The sequence below is a fragment of the Actinia tenebrosa genome, unplaced genomic scaffold (assembly GCF_029948245.1).
Source record: "Actinia tenebrosa isolate PJP-AT-01 unplaced genomic scaffold, QUT_ActTen_1.0 PGA_scaffold13__45_contigs__length_12533684, whole genome shotgun sequence".
Taxonomy (NCBI): Eukaryota; Metazoa; Cnidaria; class Anthozoa; order Actiniaria; family Actiniidae; genus Actinia; species Actinia tenebrosa.
The window spans coordinates 5,806,225-5,825,342 of NW_028292573.1; the positions used below are offsets into that span (position 1 = coordinate 5,806,225).

General features: G+C 36.4%; 2 protein-coding genes across 2 annotated transcripts in view; one reads left to right on the forward strand and one right to left on the reverse strand.

The window, feature by feature from the left end:
- Positions 1 to 3,478: 3,478 nt before the first annotated feature.
- Positions 3,479 to 19,118, forward strand: part of LOC116286501 (long-chain-fatty-acid--CoA ligase 1) — a 62,777-nt gene continuing 47,137 nt past the window's right edge. The window contains exon 1 of the mRNA XM_031693029.2: positions 3,479 to 3,654. Within this exon, the coding sequence (XP_031548889.2) occupies positions 3,574 to 3,654 (81 nt within the window). The 5' untranslated portion in view covers positions 3,479 to 3,573. The remainder of the gene's footprint in view (positions 3,655 to 19,118) is intronic.
- On the reverse strand, positions 4,969 to 17,160 carry LOC116286491 (long-chain-fatty-acid--CoA ligase 5). Its single transcript, XM_031693019.2, has 23 exons — positions 16,860 to 17,160; positions 15,663 to 15,771; positions 15,274 to 15,341; positions 14,747 to 14,848; positions 14,248 to 14,347; positions 13,596 to 13,768; positions 13,179 to 13,211; positions 13,054 to 13,105; positions 12,047 to 12,123; positions 11,725 to 11,802; positions 11,343 to 11,425; positions 10,715 to 10,766; positions 10,238 to 10,320; positions 9,718 to 9,772; positions 9,335 to 9,433; positions 9,076 to 9,148; positions 8,789 to 8,877; positions 8,417 to 8,533; positions 8,280 to 8,333; positions 7,903 to 7,992; positions 7,360 to 7,461; positions 6,900 to 6,971; positions 4,969 to 6,243 (listed from the first exon to the last, which is right to left on the reverse strand). The coding sequence occupies exons 1-23, from the start codon at positions 16,938 to 16,940 to the stop codon at positions 6,034 to 6,036; spliced, it is 2,052 nt and encodes a 683-aa protein (XP_031548879.1). The 5' UTR covers positions 16,941 to 17,160; the 3' UTR covers positions 4,969 to 6,033.

A 19,118-nucleotide genomic window follows, 5' to 3' on the forward strand; every position in this document is an offset into this window, starting at 1 on the left:
ATTTTTCTCGACAAATCGACAAATTAAAGACTTTCTCTCAAAACTTTTTATATTTCTATAGATAAGCTTAATCTATTTTAATGCTGAAGGAAATATAACACGGAGAGCATATAACGAAAACAAATGTCGTCCTTTATTTAGCTTTGTGAATATTTAACAATTCCGTTGTTTTTAACCAACTATCGTATGTTTTTCGTTCAAGAAAAATGCAGCTTTGTTCACCTCCTATCGCGGGTCCCATCGGCAAAACAAAGCTGAAGACTTTCATTCAATAATTTTATATCTTTCTACAGATAATTTATTTAATTATTGAATGAAATTACTTAATTACCTCACTTTAAAAAGCTAAAAAATATTTTAAAATATTTACAAACGCCAATTTAGTAAAAAAGAAATTCGTCATTTTGTATTTTGCATTGCCTTTTGCATTATTTTCTATTTTGTCTCAGTTGTTCTTGTCAAAGTTTAACTGAAAGTAAGCTTATTTTCTGCTCACCTTAACCAGTTTAAGTCTGCTTTTTTAGTCTTGATTTGTCCTAAATCTCCAGATTTTCCAATTTGATTTCAATGAAAGACATCCGAGGTAAATTTCACTAAACTTGATATTGTAATGGATTATCTGTAGCTATCTTTCATTTTTTTAAAGGTATCAGGGTGCCCCTAGCGACCATTGTGCATTCAACTCTTGATAGCACAAAACCTTTTTATCGAAACCTCAACAAAGTATACATTTTCTGAAAGCTGAATAAATGTAGAAACTATTCCTTGTTTCCTTTTTGTAAAACCGGAAACCAACGCTTATTACCTTTCCGAGATCACAAGACATCACTTGTCAAAAGCGTGTCTCCGATTTTTGATTAGTTGCCCCGTTGCTTTTTCATACGCTCTTAAAGTCATGACGCTGCTACATCACCGGTATGCAAGCCAAAATCCACGATAACTTTGGAAATAAGCAAAAAAATAAAAAATCGGAGACACGCTTTGAAGAACAACTATTCAAGATGACTTCCTCAAAATTTCAGTTAAATCGGTCAAATTCCTTTTGACATCGGACTCAAAATGTACGGGTAACTGAACGCAAAATCACGTTCGAGAAAAACGCAAAAATGTTTCTCACTGAGCGGAAGCGCCTTTGTGGACACAAACCGTATTTTTTTTATTACTCGCTATTAAAAATAACTATCGAAATTTTTAGGGGCAAAAATCGAAAAATAATATATATTTTATCGCAAAATGTAAAAATGTAAAAATCGATACTTTTGAGCAATTTTGGGGTACCCTGATACCTTAAGTAAAAGAGATTCAAAGCCTAAAACTGGCCTTGGAAAACTATGTCGAAGAGGCTTTCAAGAACAAAATTTGATTTCACTGCATGGTTTTTATTATGAGAGAAATTATCTTCATCTCGAATAAAAAATAATTGAAGATTTTTTCCCCGATCTTATTTTTACCTTTCAGTTTCATTCAAATTGTTCTCCCTGTGACTTCCGCATCGGGAGCTCCGCTTTTAGGCAGTGCCTAAATGTATATATTAAGCGATTATTGGAGGTTGATCAAAATATCGTGATTTATCGTGAATTATGATAGCTTCAATATAATATTGTAATATCTTCAACATTATCATCTTTAATAAGATATGACTTCTGATAAATGATACTATTTCAATCGCGTCTGTAAGGAAGCGAAGCCACGGCAAACGCGCATGCGCACTTACGGTTCCTCTTGACATCACTAAAAATTTAAAGTTACTTGCTATAAGGGTAGTCATTTTTGGTACTTTTTTACTCATTGATTAATTTGGGACCATACTTCCAGACATCGAGTGCTGAACCGTCGTATGGCAGCGCGAAGCATTTACGGCTACGCCGGAGATTTCGACCCCGACACCGCTATCCGGAGATTTACAAACTGATCAGGAAGCTCGGACGAAGCCTAAGGGAGAGGTTAGTCGGCCCCTAGACTGTAGATGATTAACCCCTTGCTATGACCAGCAGACTCGAAAACCAACTTATGTCGATGGTGACTAAGAACCTTTGTCCTATTCTTTTCCATGTGGGACGCGTTTAAAATAAAATAGACGTGAAGTATATACTTACGCGCAAACTCAGATGGTTTAAAAACATTTATGAAATTTATGCATTTTTTCATACCAGCTGATTTGACCTTTAGAACAAACTCAAGGTCAAACGATCAGAATTGAAGATTCAACATCATATTTTGATTAGCATTTTTCCATGATTCTGCAAAGAAAACCCGTGAAATATGAATTCTTAATTCTTTAAATTGATTGTGAATGCTAGTCGAACTCATGGCGGAATTCCATTTCAATCACGGACATTTTACTCGGTGCCTGCTTCAACAATTTTAACCAAAAATAGTTGACCCATAATTCCTTTCAGGGAATGCGGTCAAGTCAGGTGGTTACAAAACTCCATTAGGATTTCAATCGAAGTAATAAGTCTTAAAGCTCTTCTATTGGAACTATTCCTGTTCGTGAACAATATTATGAGAAATAGCTCCACTGGCTACGTTGAATAACGTCTAGGATATAAGTTTGTTAGTAAATATAACGCAGTAGTAGTAGTAGTAGTAGTAGTAGTAGTAGTAGTAGTAGTAGTAGTAGTAGTAGTAGTAGTAGTAGTAGTAGTAGTAGTAGTAGTAGTAGTAGTAGTAGTAGTAGTAGTAGTAGTAGTAGTAGTAGTAGTAGTAGTAGTAGTAGTAGTAGTAGTAGTAGTAGTAGTAGTAGTAGTAGTAGTAGTAGTAGTAGTAGTAGTAGTAGTAGTAGTAATTTACCAGTTGCGCAATTCAGTAAAACAGTAAACACTTTACGAGAAATGGTTCCACTGGTTACAGTGAGTAACGTCTAGGATATAACCTTATTTGTAAGTATAGAAGTAGTCGTTGTTGTAGCTGTTGTAGTAATGTACGAGGTAGGTAGGTAAGTAGGTAGGTAACACTTTATTTATACACGCTTGCCCCGTCAACTAATGCTGATTTCCACAAGGGGCGCGTGTGTGGTTATAACACTTACTAAGTAATAAATTAATGAAACTACTTTAGTTAAGCTACAAATCATAAATAAAAATTTCCCAACTAATTAAGATATATATTAAATATCAAGAAAAAATGTGAGCATTAATCACTTTTCCGAAGTGCTACAGGGAGCGAATCAGTCCACAGTTTTGCTCCACTATAGGAGACTCTTTTCTTCAGATACTCGGTGGGTAACGGAAACTGCAGTGAGGTAGAGGAGTCCCTAAGGTTAAAATGTGTCGTAATATTCTTACTAGAGAAAAGATCAGTTGCGCAATACAATAAACACAGTATTACGAGAAGGCAAGCCGCAGATTTTGTGGTCATCCTTCAACGATAAAGATCGTAAAAAGAACTCTTAAGTAGCTAGTATAATTAGCATTATAATAAATCATGTCGCTTTTATGCGCCAAATCAGGTGATATAGGCGTGACTCGGTCTAAATCAAACACAACGACTACGTCAGGATTCCAAGTTTCTTTCCAGCGAAGTCGACAACGCTTTTGTGCCTTCTCTGTCTCGATCGTGATCGTTCCGTTGATGAATCGAACAAGGGAAAAGAAGATGAAAAATCGCGCAGTTCAAGACGATAAGCTTAGGCAACAGTCAGTGGAAATCGAGGTAAGATTTAACAAGACTTATTTGTCGTCACATAAAAATATAAATTTAAACACGTTTATATTTTAAGATATAAACCAATACCATAGCGATATATGTAGCCATATAACTTCAAGGAAATTCATTAACTTGGCATTAAGTTGAAGGGTTTTTTAAAAAATTCTATTCGTGGAACTAATGGTCCTTAGACCTGTTGCTAGCGCTGGTGTTGACCGCGAGAAAAGCGACTAACCACGCATCGACAGTACGTGGGCAGGCCTTAAGTACACCGAATAAAGTAAAGTACTTTTGACCAACAATATATCCTTAAATATATTTATCAATGAAAAGTAACAGTCTTGTATCGAACACAAACCAGAAGGGCTTGGAAAACTGCGCTTTTTGCGTTCATTGGTTTTGAACAGAGAAATTACTTTGTTCTCCTGATTATTTTTGTTTGAATTGCGATGAATAAGTAGGAAATTGTTCGTTCAATTTTGTAGCTTAACTGAGCATCACATTGTGTGTGAATAAAAAAAAACGAAACTGAAAAATCTGAAATTTCTTTTGAGATTTCACATCTATTATTTAAGTTAATAAAACCTGCAATATTAGAAGCGCGAGGATGGTTTGGTTGAATGTGCGAGGCTTGGCGAAGCTTTGTTTCACACTTCACACTTGAATATGAAAAGAAACTTCAATTCAATCAGAGCAGATTCGTCGAGCAAGAACTAATGTAGTCACTGAAACACTCTATATCACTCTAAAACACTCGAACAATGCTGAAAATGCCTTGCTTGGGGCTTTTCCTTTTTCCTAAAGAATTCAGCAAAAGAAAAGTCTTCATCTTTGAGCCGTATATTTGATACTAAATCGATTGTAAGAATCGTGGCGCCATTCATTGACGGCAAATTTGCTCTACAAAGATGTCAAGCGCGGGAACTAACGCGTCTACCACAAAACCACTTCGACGTCTTCTCTTTTTTAACCGTAACTAAATGCTCAATATTTTTTTTAACTATTCTATTTTATCTATATCTTAACTGCAATTTAACTGAATAATATTTTGTTTATCCAATATATTCAAGCTATGTAGCAAGTATACTTGATTGATATCCATGGCTTGACTCAGTCTGACAGAACTGAAATCCTATCTTTCGACTTCATGGCAAATGTATTCCGTTTTATGCCAAATGTGTTTCGTTTTATATTTGTAGAAGAAAAGAGTATTTCTTTTTTGATGACGGGATTTTAAAGAAACCGATTTTACTCAGTCTCCTTAAAAAACTTTTTGAAGAGTAAATCTGCTTTCAATACAAAATTGAAGGCGAAGAGGTCTTGAAGTTTGAACTTTAATAAAACCGAAACTATTCTTTTTAAAGTACATGAAAAGAGAACAAACTTTGGTTCTGATATCTGCAGTTTTAGTAAAGGTTTTTTTTATTTAAACAATATATCTTTGGACTGGGGTGGAGACCGAAATAGTCCCCACAAGTCAAATATTACGGTATAAAGTGAAAAAAAAAAAAAAAAAAAAAAAAGAGTTACATATTATATATATCTTACCAAAGAAGTCCGAGTTCTTTAGTAGTTTTAGTGATAATTTTTGGGTTTAAATAGTTCATCTTTGGATCTTGAAGTTAAATTTGCAGACATTTCCAGTGCTATATATAGATCAACACAGTCCACACCAAGTCAAATGATACTGAATAAAAGCACATGTTGTGGTTTGCGATGATTTTGAACCACGCTGCAGTGTAGTTTATATTCTTATTTATGTGATTGCGGTTGCAGTATTAATCAAAGTGATGACTAACTTAATGCATTAAATAAGTGTTTGGTTTTGTGATAAAATATTCTTTGCCCTCGTCTCAATGGCAGCTTTGGTATGTCTTAGTTTTTGTGAATTACTGATGCTTCCTTCAGTTTAGATTTATCAGATTTCTGTTGCAAATAATTATAATCACCAAAAAAATTTTTTTAAAGGTTTCTAATCTAAATCTAACCTTTCTTTTCCAAAATAGGTTAAAAAATTTAGTTGTAGATATTATTAGTTCATTTCGACTTCCGTGTTGCATGAAAATTTAGATAAATGTGTTTCATGATTTATGCAACTTTTAGTTTTTCTGATCAACTTTACTTAAGTAATAACTTAAATAATAAGTATTAACTGACAGTTGACAAACCTGTAGCTCTCCTATGTTTATACTACCAATGGATGTGCTATGCAATTATAAATAACGTTAATATCAGTCAGTTATATAAAAATATCGATATCTCAGTGATAATAAAAAATATATAAGTGAAACTTTATAAAAAAAAGTTAAGAAAGAAAATAAAATCTCACACACGCTCACATTCGCACAAATTAGGCTGCTCGCTCGATGGTACAAATTGCGCTGATTATTTCAATTTCTCTTGGTCGATTTGCAAGTTAATGTTGACTTCACTCTGCGATCGAATGAGCTTCAACTTTGTGTCAGCTTCATGGTACAATTTGTCGATGTGTTCACGAAAGTGTTTCAGGATTACGACTCGTTTGGCTTTAAGAGTTGGAGTAAGTAAGCCGTTTTCCACGCTGAAGGGTTCTGGATGAAGATGGATCGCCTTGACCTGAAGTGGAAAGAAAGACACGTCATTGATCAGGACGGATATAAAAATACAAAGAGTATGTCGATCAATAGATATAATACTCAGTACATGCTCAAATAAAACAGTGTAGACAAGCGTAAAATGAAAATGGGATTAGAAGAGTTATCTTTAATCGCAGGCATTACAGCATGGCTTGGTCCAAACCTTCCAATTGTATCGTGCATATGGATACCCTGAATTGAAACAGCCTAAGAACAGAACAAAGTCTGGTAACGGCTAACTCACTCACTAATCTTAGGTTTTGTGGAAGGAGGAAAACCGGAGAACCCGGAGAAAAACCCTATAATTAAGGAAGAGACCCACCAAACTCTACTCACATTTGATGCAGAGTCTGGGAATCGAACTCGAGATCTGAGAGGTGAGAGGCGGGTGTACTAGCACTACACCACCCTTGATTCACACAACAATCCTTATGAACCGTGGCATAACAGGCAAAATCACTTCAGTTATAAATAACAATCAAACAGCAGCCATGTTGGTTTGATCTAACAAGAGAAGCTAATGAGAAACGCTTTGTTATCGTCAACCAAGATGGCGGCTATGACGTAAGATGTAAGGATGTGATTGTATCTTAGTTAGTAGAAGAACCATGATTATACATGTAAGAGATACATCACCTTTTCAAAGGAATTGAGCTGTGCTTCTTTGCACCGTTTCATGATATCTTGAAAAACAATTTCTCGAATTTCCTTTAAAACAAAAATAAAACAAAAAGAGAGAGAACTCAGAAGGAGCATGGAAAACAAATGTAATAAATTACTTTTGGTATCAAGCTGTCTGTCGTTTGCCGGGTATACATTGGCATATTCATTCGTTAATGTATTGCTGTAATCAGTCAGTTAGTAGCATTGTTGTTAGTCAGTTGTTCGTTTTTTCTCTCGTTTGCTCGTTCGCTCGTTCGCTCGTTCGCTCGTTCGCTCGTTCGCTCGTTCGCTCGTTCGCTCGTTCGCTCGTTCGCTCGTTCGCTCGTTCGCTCGTTCGCTCGTTCGCGATCGCTCGGATGGGTGGTCGGTTGGGTGGTCGGGTTGTTGGTTTTTTTGTTTAGTGTTTCCTCGATCATTATTAAACTGAAAATACCTTATTTTTACAAAAGAGTGTTATGTCTCCTTCAATTTGGTTCTCTTTGGCCAGTTGTTTCAAAGCTTCCCCGTCTGGCACGACGATAGCGACAACGTACGTCTGGAAGAAAAATACATCATGACACGCTAACCATACCAACATCTGACAGGACATGTTACGGAAGTAATCCACATAACTACGTCACTTCCTGTTCCATTTTTACCCAGCAGAACAACACTAGAGAAAAACGTTTGCGCATGCGTGTATTTCAGCACGTTTTCTAAGAATATAGAAGAGTTTGAGTAAGAAAATAAACGCTCATCTTCTCCAAGTATACAAAACATTTTTCGAGTATACTTTTGTGAGACCAAGAAACTGTATTAATGAAAAGAATTTACCCTTAAGTTTCAAGGTCCAAGGTCCAAGGTCCAAGGTCCAAGGTCCAAGGTCCAAGGTCCAAGGTCCAAGGTCCAAGGTCCAAGGTCCAAGGTCCAAGGTCCATTTTGCACTTTTTTGTTCATTTGACATTTTCTCACACTTAAAATAAAAATTCTCGATTACCTTGAGCCCTTCGCCATGAACAAAGGCTTGTTCTACATACTGACTCCTTATCAAAGTATTTTCTATCTTTTCTGGAGCGACGTACTCCCCCTGAACACAGAAAAGAGACGGTTGTCATATTTACTCTATGAGGAATGAACTTATGAACTTATAATCATTTGGTGGGTTCAAAAGCAAAAAAATGTAATTTTAAGATATTAGTGATTTCGAGCTCGAGGAAAAGACTGGGTCGAGTTGTTATTGCAATACATTGTGGTGCTGTTTGAGATGACATATTTCCAGATGGAAAGTCCATTTCGTTCCCTAAAACAATCCGACAATGTACTGCAATCTCAACTCGACCTGGTTTTTTTCCTTGACCTTGGAACCTTGCTAACCTGTGCTAATTTGAAGATGTGCTTGCTTCGATCGATAATGCGCAAAGTACCGTTCTGTAATTAAAAAAGCATTTGAAATCAAAAATTTTCTTTGCTCCGCAAAATATTCGAAAGTGAGTTACATCAGGCGAACTGACCTCGAGAAACTCTCCGACGTCTCCGGTGTGGAGCCAGCCATCCTGATCGATCGTTTCAGCGGTTTTCTCGGGATCTTTCAAGTATCCAATAAATACGTTGGGACCTTTGATGCAAACCTTGCGAAGCACACGAAATAATTCAGATATTTTTGCTTAATTTTGAAAGTCAATTTGTCACACCACATCATTGAAATAGCTACAACTTTACTTCTTATTAATCAATGACATGACTGCTATCTCGAGCTCGAGTGCACTAGTGCTCAGTCACTCTTGCTTCCCATGCACGTGTCTGAGCCCAGCCTATTGCTATATAACTTGACTGACAATATGCGGGTCTGGAAGCACTTTGTGATGCACTATGAGCATTCTTACCTCTCCTTTGCCGTCCTTGGCGTAGTAACCCTTTTCCGGTACATCCATCAGTTTGACCAAATTGCAGGGGAGGGGAGATCCCACGTGACCTTAGAAATAATTACATTAGGGATAATATTAGATATATATTTAACAGAGACCCCATGATGACACACAATCATGGCTTCCTCGTAGGTGTCGAGTGACCTTATATTAACCATTACAGATTATTACATTAGATATAATATTTATTAAGACCTTATTAATCATCTTATTAGAATATCGTACGTAAATTAATGAAGCGTTACCTGCTGTCAGATCATATGGAATCTGAAGACTACACACGCCTGAGCATTCTGTTTGACCATAACCTTCAAGGACCTTTGATTCAGAACAAATCGTCAGTAAAGGCTAGGTAACGGACGGACAGACAAATGTAAGGATAGACAGACAGACAAACGTACAAACAGGCAGATATAGTCGAGAGCAAGAATCGATAAACAGTTGAATGAACGAATGAACGACGAAATAGATCAACATTCAACGTCTATCTTAATAATAGCTTACCAAGCATTTCCCGAGAGAACACTTAAAGAACATCATAACCTTGGGCGACAGTGACGCTGCGCCACACGTGACCATACGCAGGTTCCCGCCAAAAAGTTTCTGTTAAATTATGAATCAAAATAGATTATAAATAACAGGACTAAGGGAAGTACAGTGTCTACATCTCAGCCTTATCACCTTTCATGACCAGTGAAAACTGCATTTCGGTTCTTTAAACCGTCTTACATCATAGGTTAATCTAAAGTCAGGGTACGACTACAGGTATGGCTCAGAATCGATTTACAACTTAAAGCTCATTCTAAAGCTCATTTTGGCTGACTGACTTAATGACTTAATAAAGTAATGACTTCGTAATGACTTAATGACTGACTGCCAATAATTACCTGGATTTTCTTAAACACGACGTAGTCCCACAACGTGTTTCCTCGAGAAACATTCCTTTGAAAGAAAAACAACAGCAATCAAAAATAAGTCAGCGGTTACTGATCCTGACCAGAGATATAGCCATTGAAATACAGTGTGACGTAATATTACCACTCTACGGCAGCATTTTCCCCGGGCAGCTATCGCGTTATGCAACCTTTTTATCGGTTTCGGGTTTTGGATCTCTGTGTAGGGCAATTAGAATTTCCGAGGTTGAGGAAAAAAACTGGATCGAGTTGACATTGCGAATTTGGGAAAGTTCATTTTCCATCCAAGACCAAACTCAATAGCCTAATCGTAGGTTTTCATTATGAGAAGGCTCTGGGTTCGAGAATGGGGAAGGTCTATTGATGAGAAAGACTAGGTACGGTAACCTAAACAACACAGGACACCCAAAAAAAATAAAGCGAGAGCTAATCAAGAGGCTGGCTGTATGGAGAACCTATTCATTCGATATACCACTGACCACATATTACTCACTTCTTTAGGTCATGTTCTTTAGAGTTGAGTGCTCTTCCAAACAACCATTTCTTGAACTTGCTTTCAGATATTTGAGACATCACCTGCATTGTTACAATAAAAATAAAAATGAACTAAACTGAACTAAACCGTTCAAAAAATGATCACCAATAAAAAAAGCTTTAAACTAAAAGTATCCAAAAAAGATTTTAAATCATAATGTGGTTTTTAAAGGAACAAAATTCGTTTGGACGAGAAACTTTAATCAACAATTATTCACCGAAGGCAAAGTGAATGTCGGGGAATATTTACCGAGTCGCGAGTCGGTAAAAATACTAATTGATTGGGTAATGATTGTAAAGATGTTTGTTACTGGGACACCTAGTGTTTTTTTTAATGAATAATAAATAAATAAATAATAATAAACTTTATTTCTATAGCGCACTTATCCTATGCTCAAGGCGCTTTTAGCGTTTGTGAAGGTTTCTTACAGTATACCTTGTCATACACTCTATTCAGTATTCGAGGAACCGCTGCAAAGATTGTTGGTCTGGAAGTAAAATAGGTCATTAGTCCGCTTCACGGTTTCTTTGCGATATTGAATAATTTATGTTAGTAAAAATACACAGGTGATTATTGAAAATCTCGCGCGCTGATTGGTCAAAAAACTCGCACTTTATATCACACGATAATCACCTCCAGCGATAATCCAAAATGGCGGCCAGCCGCTTTGTTGCTATTACCGGGAAAAGAATGTCTTTTATATTCTTTTTCTCCCTTTTTTTGAAAGAATCACCTGTGTATTTATACCAAAACAAATATTTGCCTCAGCCTCGGTGAATATCGGGGAATATTTACCTCGCGTCTCAGTAAATATTCCCCGATATTCACTTCGCCTTCGGCGAATAATTGTTGAATAATGCCATGGTAGCTTATCCAATCAGAACGCAACAATGGTGACAGACCACTAGTTGGATTTGTCTAATAGAGAATAATTCTGCATCATTGGTCTTTCATTAATAATATATACGTAGTGTAGCCATTCACAAAGCAGGATTTTTATGAAACCATTAGTTTGTTTGTATACTGATTTAACTTATAAACCATTCTGTTCTACGTTACGTACTTTAGTTCCTGTACATCTTCAATCAGTAGTTTGGGATCACCTCGATAAAATCCAATCCTAGCGCCTCCCGTGAAAAGAAAAATCTACAAAAAAGCAATATATAGGAAGCCGGGGACAATTTTCATGACTTAATGGAATTTGCATTCCAAGAACATAAGTGTATTGCATTCTTTACTTTATTTTAATTCGGCAACTATGTTGTAAGGCAAAAAGAAAGAATGAAAGAAAGAAAGAAAGAAAGAAAGAAAGAAAGAAAGAAAGAAAGAAAGAAAGAAAGAAAGAAAGAAAAAGTGCAAAGCCTTGCATTGTTCCTAGCCGTCCCTAAAACAAAGTTGCCATGAATTCACTGCTCTGTATTTCTTAAATATTAACTTTTCCTCACCATTGCCATCCTTTCATAAATGTGTGCTAAGGGCAGATAAGAAAGATAGGAATCATCTTTGCGTACGTCCAACCTGCCCTGTAAAGAAGAAAATTAAACAGAAAAAATGCTATTTTTAAATTTTTTAAATCTGATTAAAATCAGATATTTAGATTCAAAGACTTTTACCAGCTGACTGAAACAAAGCAATCTAAAGGCACAAGAACACATTTGAGAAAGCATTTGAGTGCATGACAATGTAACACAGTTTCCTATGCAAAATAAATTAATTTTCTCATTACAATTTTATATCAGATATCTAGCGGTATATTATACAGTATACCTGGCTATAAACAGCATTGACACCAGCCAACGTTGCTGTTATATTCTTGTGTGATATCATTGCTCCCTTTGGCGTACCTAATAGAAAACATCATGGTTTGGTTGATGAGTGTTTCTTCCGAAATCGAGAAACCATAAAGACTAAGGCTTATGTCAAACGTCGAACTTCACATGAGCCGAACCTTAATCACATCAAAGAAGACCGCCTTGTTATCCATTTTTCAATTAGGTTCGACTCATGTGATGTTCGAAGTTTGACCTGAGCCTAAGGTAATTAAGAAGATTTGTGATTCATATAGTGCCCTCTATATATGGATAATCAAAGGCGCTTTACATTGAGTTAGGAATTCTAGATTGCTTTTTATGCAACTTACTTATGAGCTGTTGTTAGTACGAAGTGTAGGCACTGAGAGGGTGGTCACCGCCAGGGTTTTCCCTCCGATATTGGTTAATTATGATGAAGTGTAAAGAAACGGGACCACCATTTAAAGAGGTCATCGAAGCCTTTTGAAAGTCTAAGGATTTGTAGATGTAATTACGAAGGCAACTGTTATTCTAAAACCCTGAGTGTTGGTCCGGCCGGGACTCGAGCCACGAAATCCCGCGCGAAAGTCCGATGCTCAACCGAGCTAACCGGGTGACGGTGTAAATAACAATTTAATATACAAGCAGTAGTATTTGAACAAAAATAGGGAGGTTTTATAGGAGATTGAATCGTGATGCGGCATGAATCAAACCTTCAATTTTAAGACCTTTAGGACCATCGTAGATTCTAAAATCTCTACATGCCAATATATTTTACAGACATATATTGATTTTGCAGACAAGTAGATACCATTAAGTTATTTGATGAAGAAATAGCATATTTTATAAGATAGGATGTTTCAGAGTTCGACTAATGGGATAAATTATTGAAGGCGAACGTTTATACTTTTTTGGCCTTTTTTCATCAACGCTGCCAAACCACTTCACTCGTTTAAGAGTAGGATTGATTGACGTCGATCCTACCTGTTGTACCACTTGTGTAACATATGGTGAAGATATCTTCAGGTTTAGCAGGCTAAAACAAACAAACAAAGATGAGGTCAAACTGCCTAAATCCACTTGTGTAAAGGGGACAAAGGTCGTTTTACCTTTCTCGCGTGATAATTGTTCACCCCCATTTGCTGAAAAAGAACCAGAATTACGTTAGCACAGTAACCACTGTTCCAAACGTCTGCTTTTCTTCATTCTTCTTGGCTGTCTTATTAGTGAAGTTCATGGGATAAATAGGCCTTTTGCAACAAAAAGTCACATGCTGATATATCACTTTGATAACGAATCGATTCAGCTCAAGGTCCCTTGGGGAAGGCTCTGCTGGATGGCAAACAAACTTTAAAATGCTTCGTATCTTGAAATCGAAAGTATCTTATAAGGAAAAAAAGTTTAAAAAAAGGTTCTGGATACGCCATAAAAAAATCCAGCAAATTTCCCAATTTTTCTGCTGCCCAATAATAGTCACGTGATCATGTCATGCCATGTCAAAAAGCCTATTGTGATTTCCATCTTACCTCAAGTTGCGCAAAAGTCACAATTTCTAGTCCATGACTCTTCGCCTCTCTCCTCTCTTTGTCTGTAACTTCATTCCCAATCTTGACTATATTCTTAAGGTTTGGACTTCTCTCAGCGTTCGCCATCAAAAAGGCCACTTTTGTCTCGTGGCAGACGATAGTTTCTACATCCGCTGAATGTAAAAAAAGTAGTCTTCATATGTGGAGCTTTATTCAGAAGCTGTCATTAATCTTTATAGTACTATACTTGGCGGAAAGAGTACAGCCATGAAATCTTGATTCTTATTGGTCGTTGACAAATACAAGAAGAGGCTTCCCTGACCACGAGATGTCTTGGTTAAACTAACACTCCTCGGAAGGGGATGCCCTGACAAACTTTTTTCTACATGAAAAAAGGTTTCAGAATCCAATAGAGGAAGGCCGTAAATGGGGTTAAGTAAAAGACTGGTTTGTCAGGGAATCCCCTTTCGTAAAGGGAGCTGTGTTGCACAAGAGATCTGTTTATTTTTCTTCTGGTATACCGACACCAATGTGATTCCCGCGATTCTGCACAGTTCAACAGCCCAACAGTCCTCCATTATTCAGTGCCTCTTCGTTTGCAGTATAGCTTGTTTTATATGACAAGGGGATTCCATGTGAATCATTGACCTACCATGGTTTATGATGTAAACACAAGCATCTGGACCATGAGTGTCGTATATTGGCACTGGTACCATCGAGTACATCTGACAAGCTAAATCCGTTAAAACCCACTGAAACGTACAATAGGTAGTATATAAAATTAAATGGCATCCTGCTACAACATGTTCTAATCATCTGCTAATGGCGGCCATGTTGGAGGACAATCCCTATCTGTCGTAAAAGAATAATATTTTAACAGGACATGAACAGATCCTGAAGAGTTGTCCAATTCTAATTTTTCCAGGCCAAACAAGTAGTCAAGAACCCAGTTCCATAGGTCAAATATATATTTACCAAGATGGCGCCTATTTCGTCCCCTTAAACAGTCCCACAATGCACTGCAATGCCAATTCGACCCGTTATTTCCTCAACCTTGGAATGGCAAATATCCCATACCCACTTGTGTTACCATAGTTCAACGACAATTAATCACGTGATCATGGCCCATAATGCAGCGCAACAATTCTTACCTCTACACAATTTGAGGCATAAATTCCAATAAAGGTTTTCTGTGATGGTGAGCAGCCCAATTGAACAAGACCTGAGCCCACGTTCGTGGCTCGTTGATGAATCTGCGGACAACAAACGCTCTTATTGTCATTCTTAGGCTGCACGTGACGTCAAAGCCGCCATGTTGGTTGACTTGAACAAAAGATATCGTCTTGGTTGCTTTTTGTCATGTCAACCAACATGACGGCCATGTCTTTTGTCCTTGTGCATGTGACGTCATAGCCGCCATGTTGGATGACTTTACCAAAAGATTTGGTCTTGGTTACTTTTTGTCATGTCAACTCAACATGGCGGCCTTTTCTTTTGTCCTTGTGCATGTGACGTCATAGCCGCCATTTTGGATGACTTGAGCATGAGATTAGGCCTTGGTTTCTTTTGTTATATCAACATGGCGGCCATGTTTTTTGAACTTGGATTTTATTTCTGTCAATCTGTTATATGTAAGACTATCAATAAAAATATAATTTATGCAATCATTTTTGCTGACCTCTGTGTACGTTTGCCATTGAAAGGCTGCCACTTTTTTGCCTCTTTTGCCAAGACAAGGCAAATTCTCTATAAAATAAAAAGGCAATGATACCAAACATTAGCAGTTGAGACACCAATATGGTACGTTAAAAAGAAAAATAAATAGGCCGTTTGTAAGATAAGGCCGCCATGCAAACGTGGTACTGCTACATTTGTACATGTCATAACAACCATTTTGTTACGTCCCTCATTATAACTGTCATGTTGAATGGATAGTTGATTTCAACGTTACAGCATCCAATATGCATGGCCGCCATTTTGTTATCGTCTTGTTTTGTTTTTTCTTTCGTTTCTCGTTTCTACTCTGGAATTAATTCTATCTATTTAATTAGAGGTTTCCACTTTTACCAGATATTTTCAGTCCCCTTAGAAATCCTTCATAGGCTGTAGTGACGTCTTCATAGCACAAAGTGACAAGGTTTTCTGATATGGCGCTTCTACGGAAGCTCTTGTCTCCCTAGGAAAGTATTAATACAACAAGTTATCTTTGAAGTATGGATAGATGGAGGGATGGATGGATGGATGGATGGATGGATGGATGCTTTTTCTTATTGTCTTATTTTCTGACGCTGTATTTTCTCCCGGCATTCTGATTATTGATGTTGCACGCATTCCCAAGAGAGTTAAAAGACAAAAGTATGGCGGCCATTGTGGTGCCGTTAACAGTAGATGCTAATGAGAAATCTTTTGTTAAATGGTACCAACATGGCCGCGATGACGTAACGTGCAATCGAAGAATAGAAACGATCTCTAAGGCGCTTAAGAATATCTATTATTTGTGGTCGAAATCGAAATATGCTAAATGAGTCATCTGGAATTGAAAGAGTAATGTCAAACAACGAAGAACATTTTTATCAGCATAATCCAGAAGAAAAACAGTTTTTATTCAGAAATATCAGGGCAATACCGGTCACCAAAAAATGTCCAAAATCATGGAAATGATTTTGATATGCAAAACAAAGATCAAAAATGTATAAACGACGAATGATCAGTCAAGCAATGACTTTAACTAATATGAACAACATTGAAAGCTTTTTTTTAGCGTCGCTTGAATGATTTTTCATGGAAAGGTGCTCACCAAGTGAACTGTCAGAAACCAATCTTCATCAACCAAATCCCAATTATTGTAAAAAGTATATGAAATATTTACTTGAAATTCTGCAAACTTTTCATCGATAGTAATTGTTGCACCGAGAAGAAAAAAAGACTTAGAACTACTTGTGTAAAGCTTTCTTGCTAAGACGTTTAGCCTTACTCAAGTGTAAAATGATATCTAACCGGTGTGTTATAATCATAATTTATAAAATATCTACTAATTTAGGGAAGAAGTCTTTTGATACGATAAGTTTTGGCATTAACGAGGGTTTAGGAATGCATGAGTTTTGTTTTGGAAACTTTAACTACGACCAACTATAAATAATTGCCAAATAATTTACATAATGCCGTTAGTATTGTTAAATCGATAATATAAATCAAAAAATCATGTTTAAAACTATTTTGTTTGTCAACACTAGTTTCATTAATATAACAGCATTTACAACTTACCTGAACTGGAATAGATTGGGCTTTCAGAAGCTTGTCATCCACTGCAGAGGAATTGCTATGGTTTGAATTTTGGTGCGACATTTTGAACAAATTCTTCAACTAACTATAAAAACGAACTAGTTAAATGCAATTATTCTGCAATTTGAATGAAAAAAACCCTCGTTATTATGTGGTTCTGTGGCTTGTTGTGGACTTTTTGATCAGGAAGAAGAGTCAAGACACTTGTGTAAGCTTGGGAGAATTAAAGCTATGTAAACAACTATTTCGCTTGTTGAATGCTCGATGTAGCTACTACGCACCATGGCGCCAATTCAAAGCACTCATTCAAAGCACTCAAAGTATTCATATTCATCAAGCATTCTTTGCATAATTATACTGAATAATTATAAACAAATCAAAAATCAAAACTTTTTAAAACATACACCAATTAATGATTAATAACAAGTATTAGTACTAAATCAATCGAAACTGTTTACGCTGTAATTTTTGTTCGCGAAATCTTTGATGCAGTACGAAAGATTGTTACTGACACATAAATATTGAACGATGACGATATCATAATTATCATTTATGATTTATTTTCCATATATATCATTAACTATAACTGACATTTTTAGATTTGTAAAACTTTTGTTTGAAAATAAGCTGGTAAGAATGACATAAGTTATTTATTTCAAGAAACGTAAACGTTATTCAAAATTGAACTTATACTTACAATTATAAAATAATTGGGATACTACGCGCGCTATGATTGGTCGAAAGCCATGTTTGATGAGAGTATCAAAACACGCTATCGTCATTTTTAATCTATCGCGCGCGCTCATTGGTCAGTTTGAATAAGACGGCACGTAGGGAGAATTTACTTAGACTTTGCTTTTTTTCGATCTTTTCGCGCGTTTGTTATTTTATAAAACAAATCAAAATCAGTTTTCTGTGTTTGATACTCTGATCAAAACACTTGGGATGTTAGAAGAACACTCGAGAAGCTGGAAACCACTCCGCTACGCGTCGTGGTTTCCTACGCTCCTCTCGTGTTCTCCCAACATCCCGCGTGTTTTGATCAGAGTATCAAACACGGAAAACTGTTTTTGATCTGTTAAATTATACACTATACACGCAATTGAAGAATCGTTGTCGGGTTCAGATACATAGAAGCTGAGTTAGAAATGGCACATGGGAAGTACGTTAATTGGATGCATAGTGTGACCGGCGACACGTGGCATCATCCACTGTTTTTAATACATGTTTGGCATACTAAACCGACTGCATGGATAGAGCAAATGAATACATTATAATATAATTATGTCATTTCCCATGTACCATTTCGGTCTCAGCTTCTATGTTCTATGTTTCTGAACCCGACAACGATTCTTCAATTGAGTGTATACACTTATTTCAATAAAGTTAGTCACCTGAAAAGCTACAAAGCTAAGACCGACAAGGATTATGGGTAGATACATTCTACATGTTTCAACCGCTTGATAACTGTTGATGGACTCGAGATCTTCTACCAGTTACAAGTTGACCTCCTCTGAGCATCCTCAACTGCTACAGTTTGTGTCGAAACCTTTACTTGTTGAATTTGAAATATTTACCATGATTCTCAGCGATCACAACTTTCTAGGTTTTTGTTGGCTAACTTTATTGAAATAAGTGTATATAGGTCGTCTTCTGAATCATAAGTCGTTTCAAAAAACGTTTGCGATAAGCGAGCCGTTTGTTTGATCTATAGCTGAAGCTAGATTGTGTTTTTGAAAAAAGACTTATACAGATATCTTAAAGGGTTTAAAGAAAGCGTGTTGTTGGGCAAAACAAAACAAAGAATTCTCCATTTACAAAATCTTTTTTTTTCATACAAAAAGTAGTTTAATTATGCCAAACAACATGGTTGCCTTGAAATCCCTCTGCACTTTTTTCACTTTCTTGTTATTCAGTTGTTTAAAATTCAGTATTTTGAATTACTTCGCACTTGACAGTGACATTATTTTTACAAACGATATAGTAAAACACATAGTATTATAAAAATAAATTTCCTTCAAAACAATTCACAATGTCAATATATACTGCCAAGAATATAATTAAGGGTGCTCGACGAATGAATGACGTCCGGCCCTGAATCAATGTTTTTATCTGATATTTTTTTAGTCAAATACGTGTCATATTCTTTGGTTTTGTGTGTTTGGAAGTCTTGTCTTTAATAATCGCTTACAGTACGAGACAATCTCGTTCCCAGAGCCTTTATTTCTAACTGCGCATGCT

Excerpts from the sequence above, each read along its gene's own strand:
- LOC116286491 (XM_031693019.2), bottom strand. The coding sequence starts at position 16,940 with ATGTCGCACCAAAATTCAAACCATAGCAATTCCTCTGCAGTGGATGAC. Across the intron at positions 9,773-10,237 it reads AAAGAACATGACCTAAAGAA|GAATGTTTCTCGAGGAAACA; the intron begins GTGAGTAATATG and ends TTTCTTTCAAAG. Across the intron at positions 7,462-7,902 it reads TTCATGGCGAAGGGCTCAAG|ACGTACGTTGTCGCTATCGT; the intron begins GTAATCGAGAAT and ends TTTTTCTTCCAG.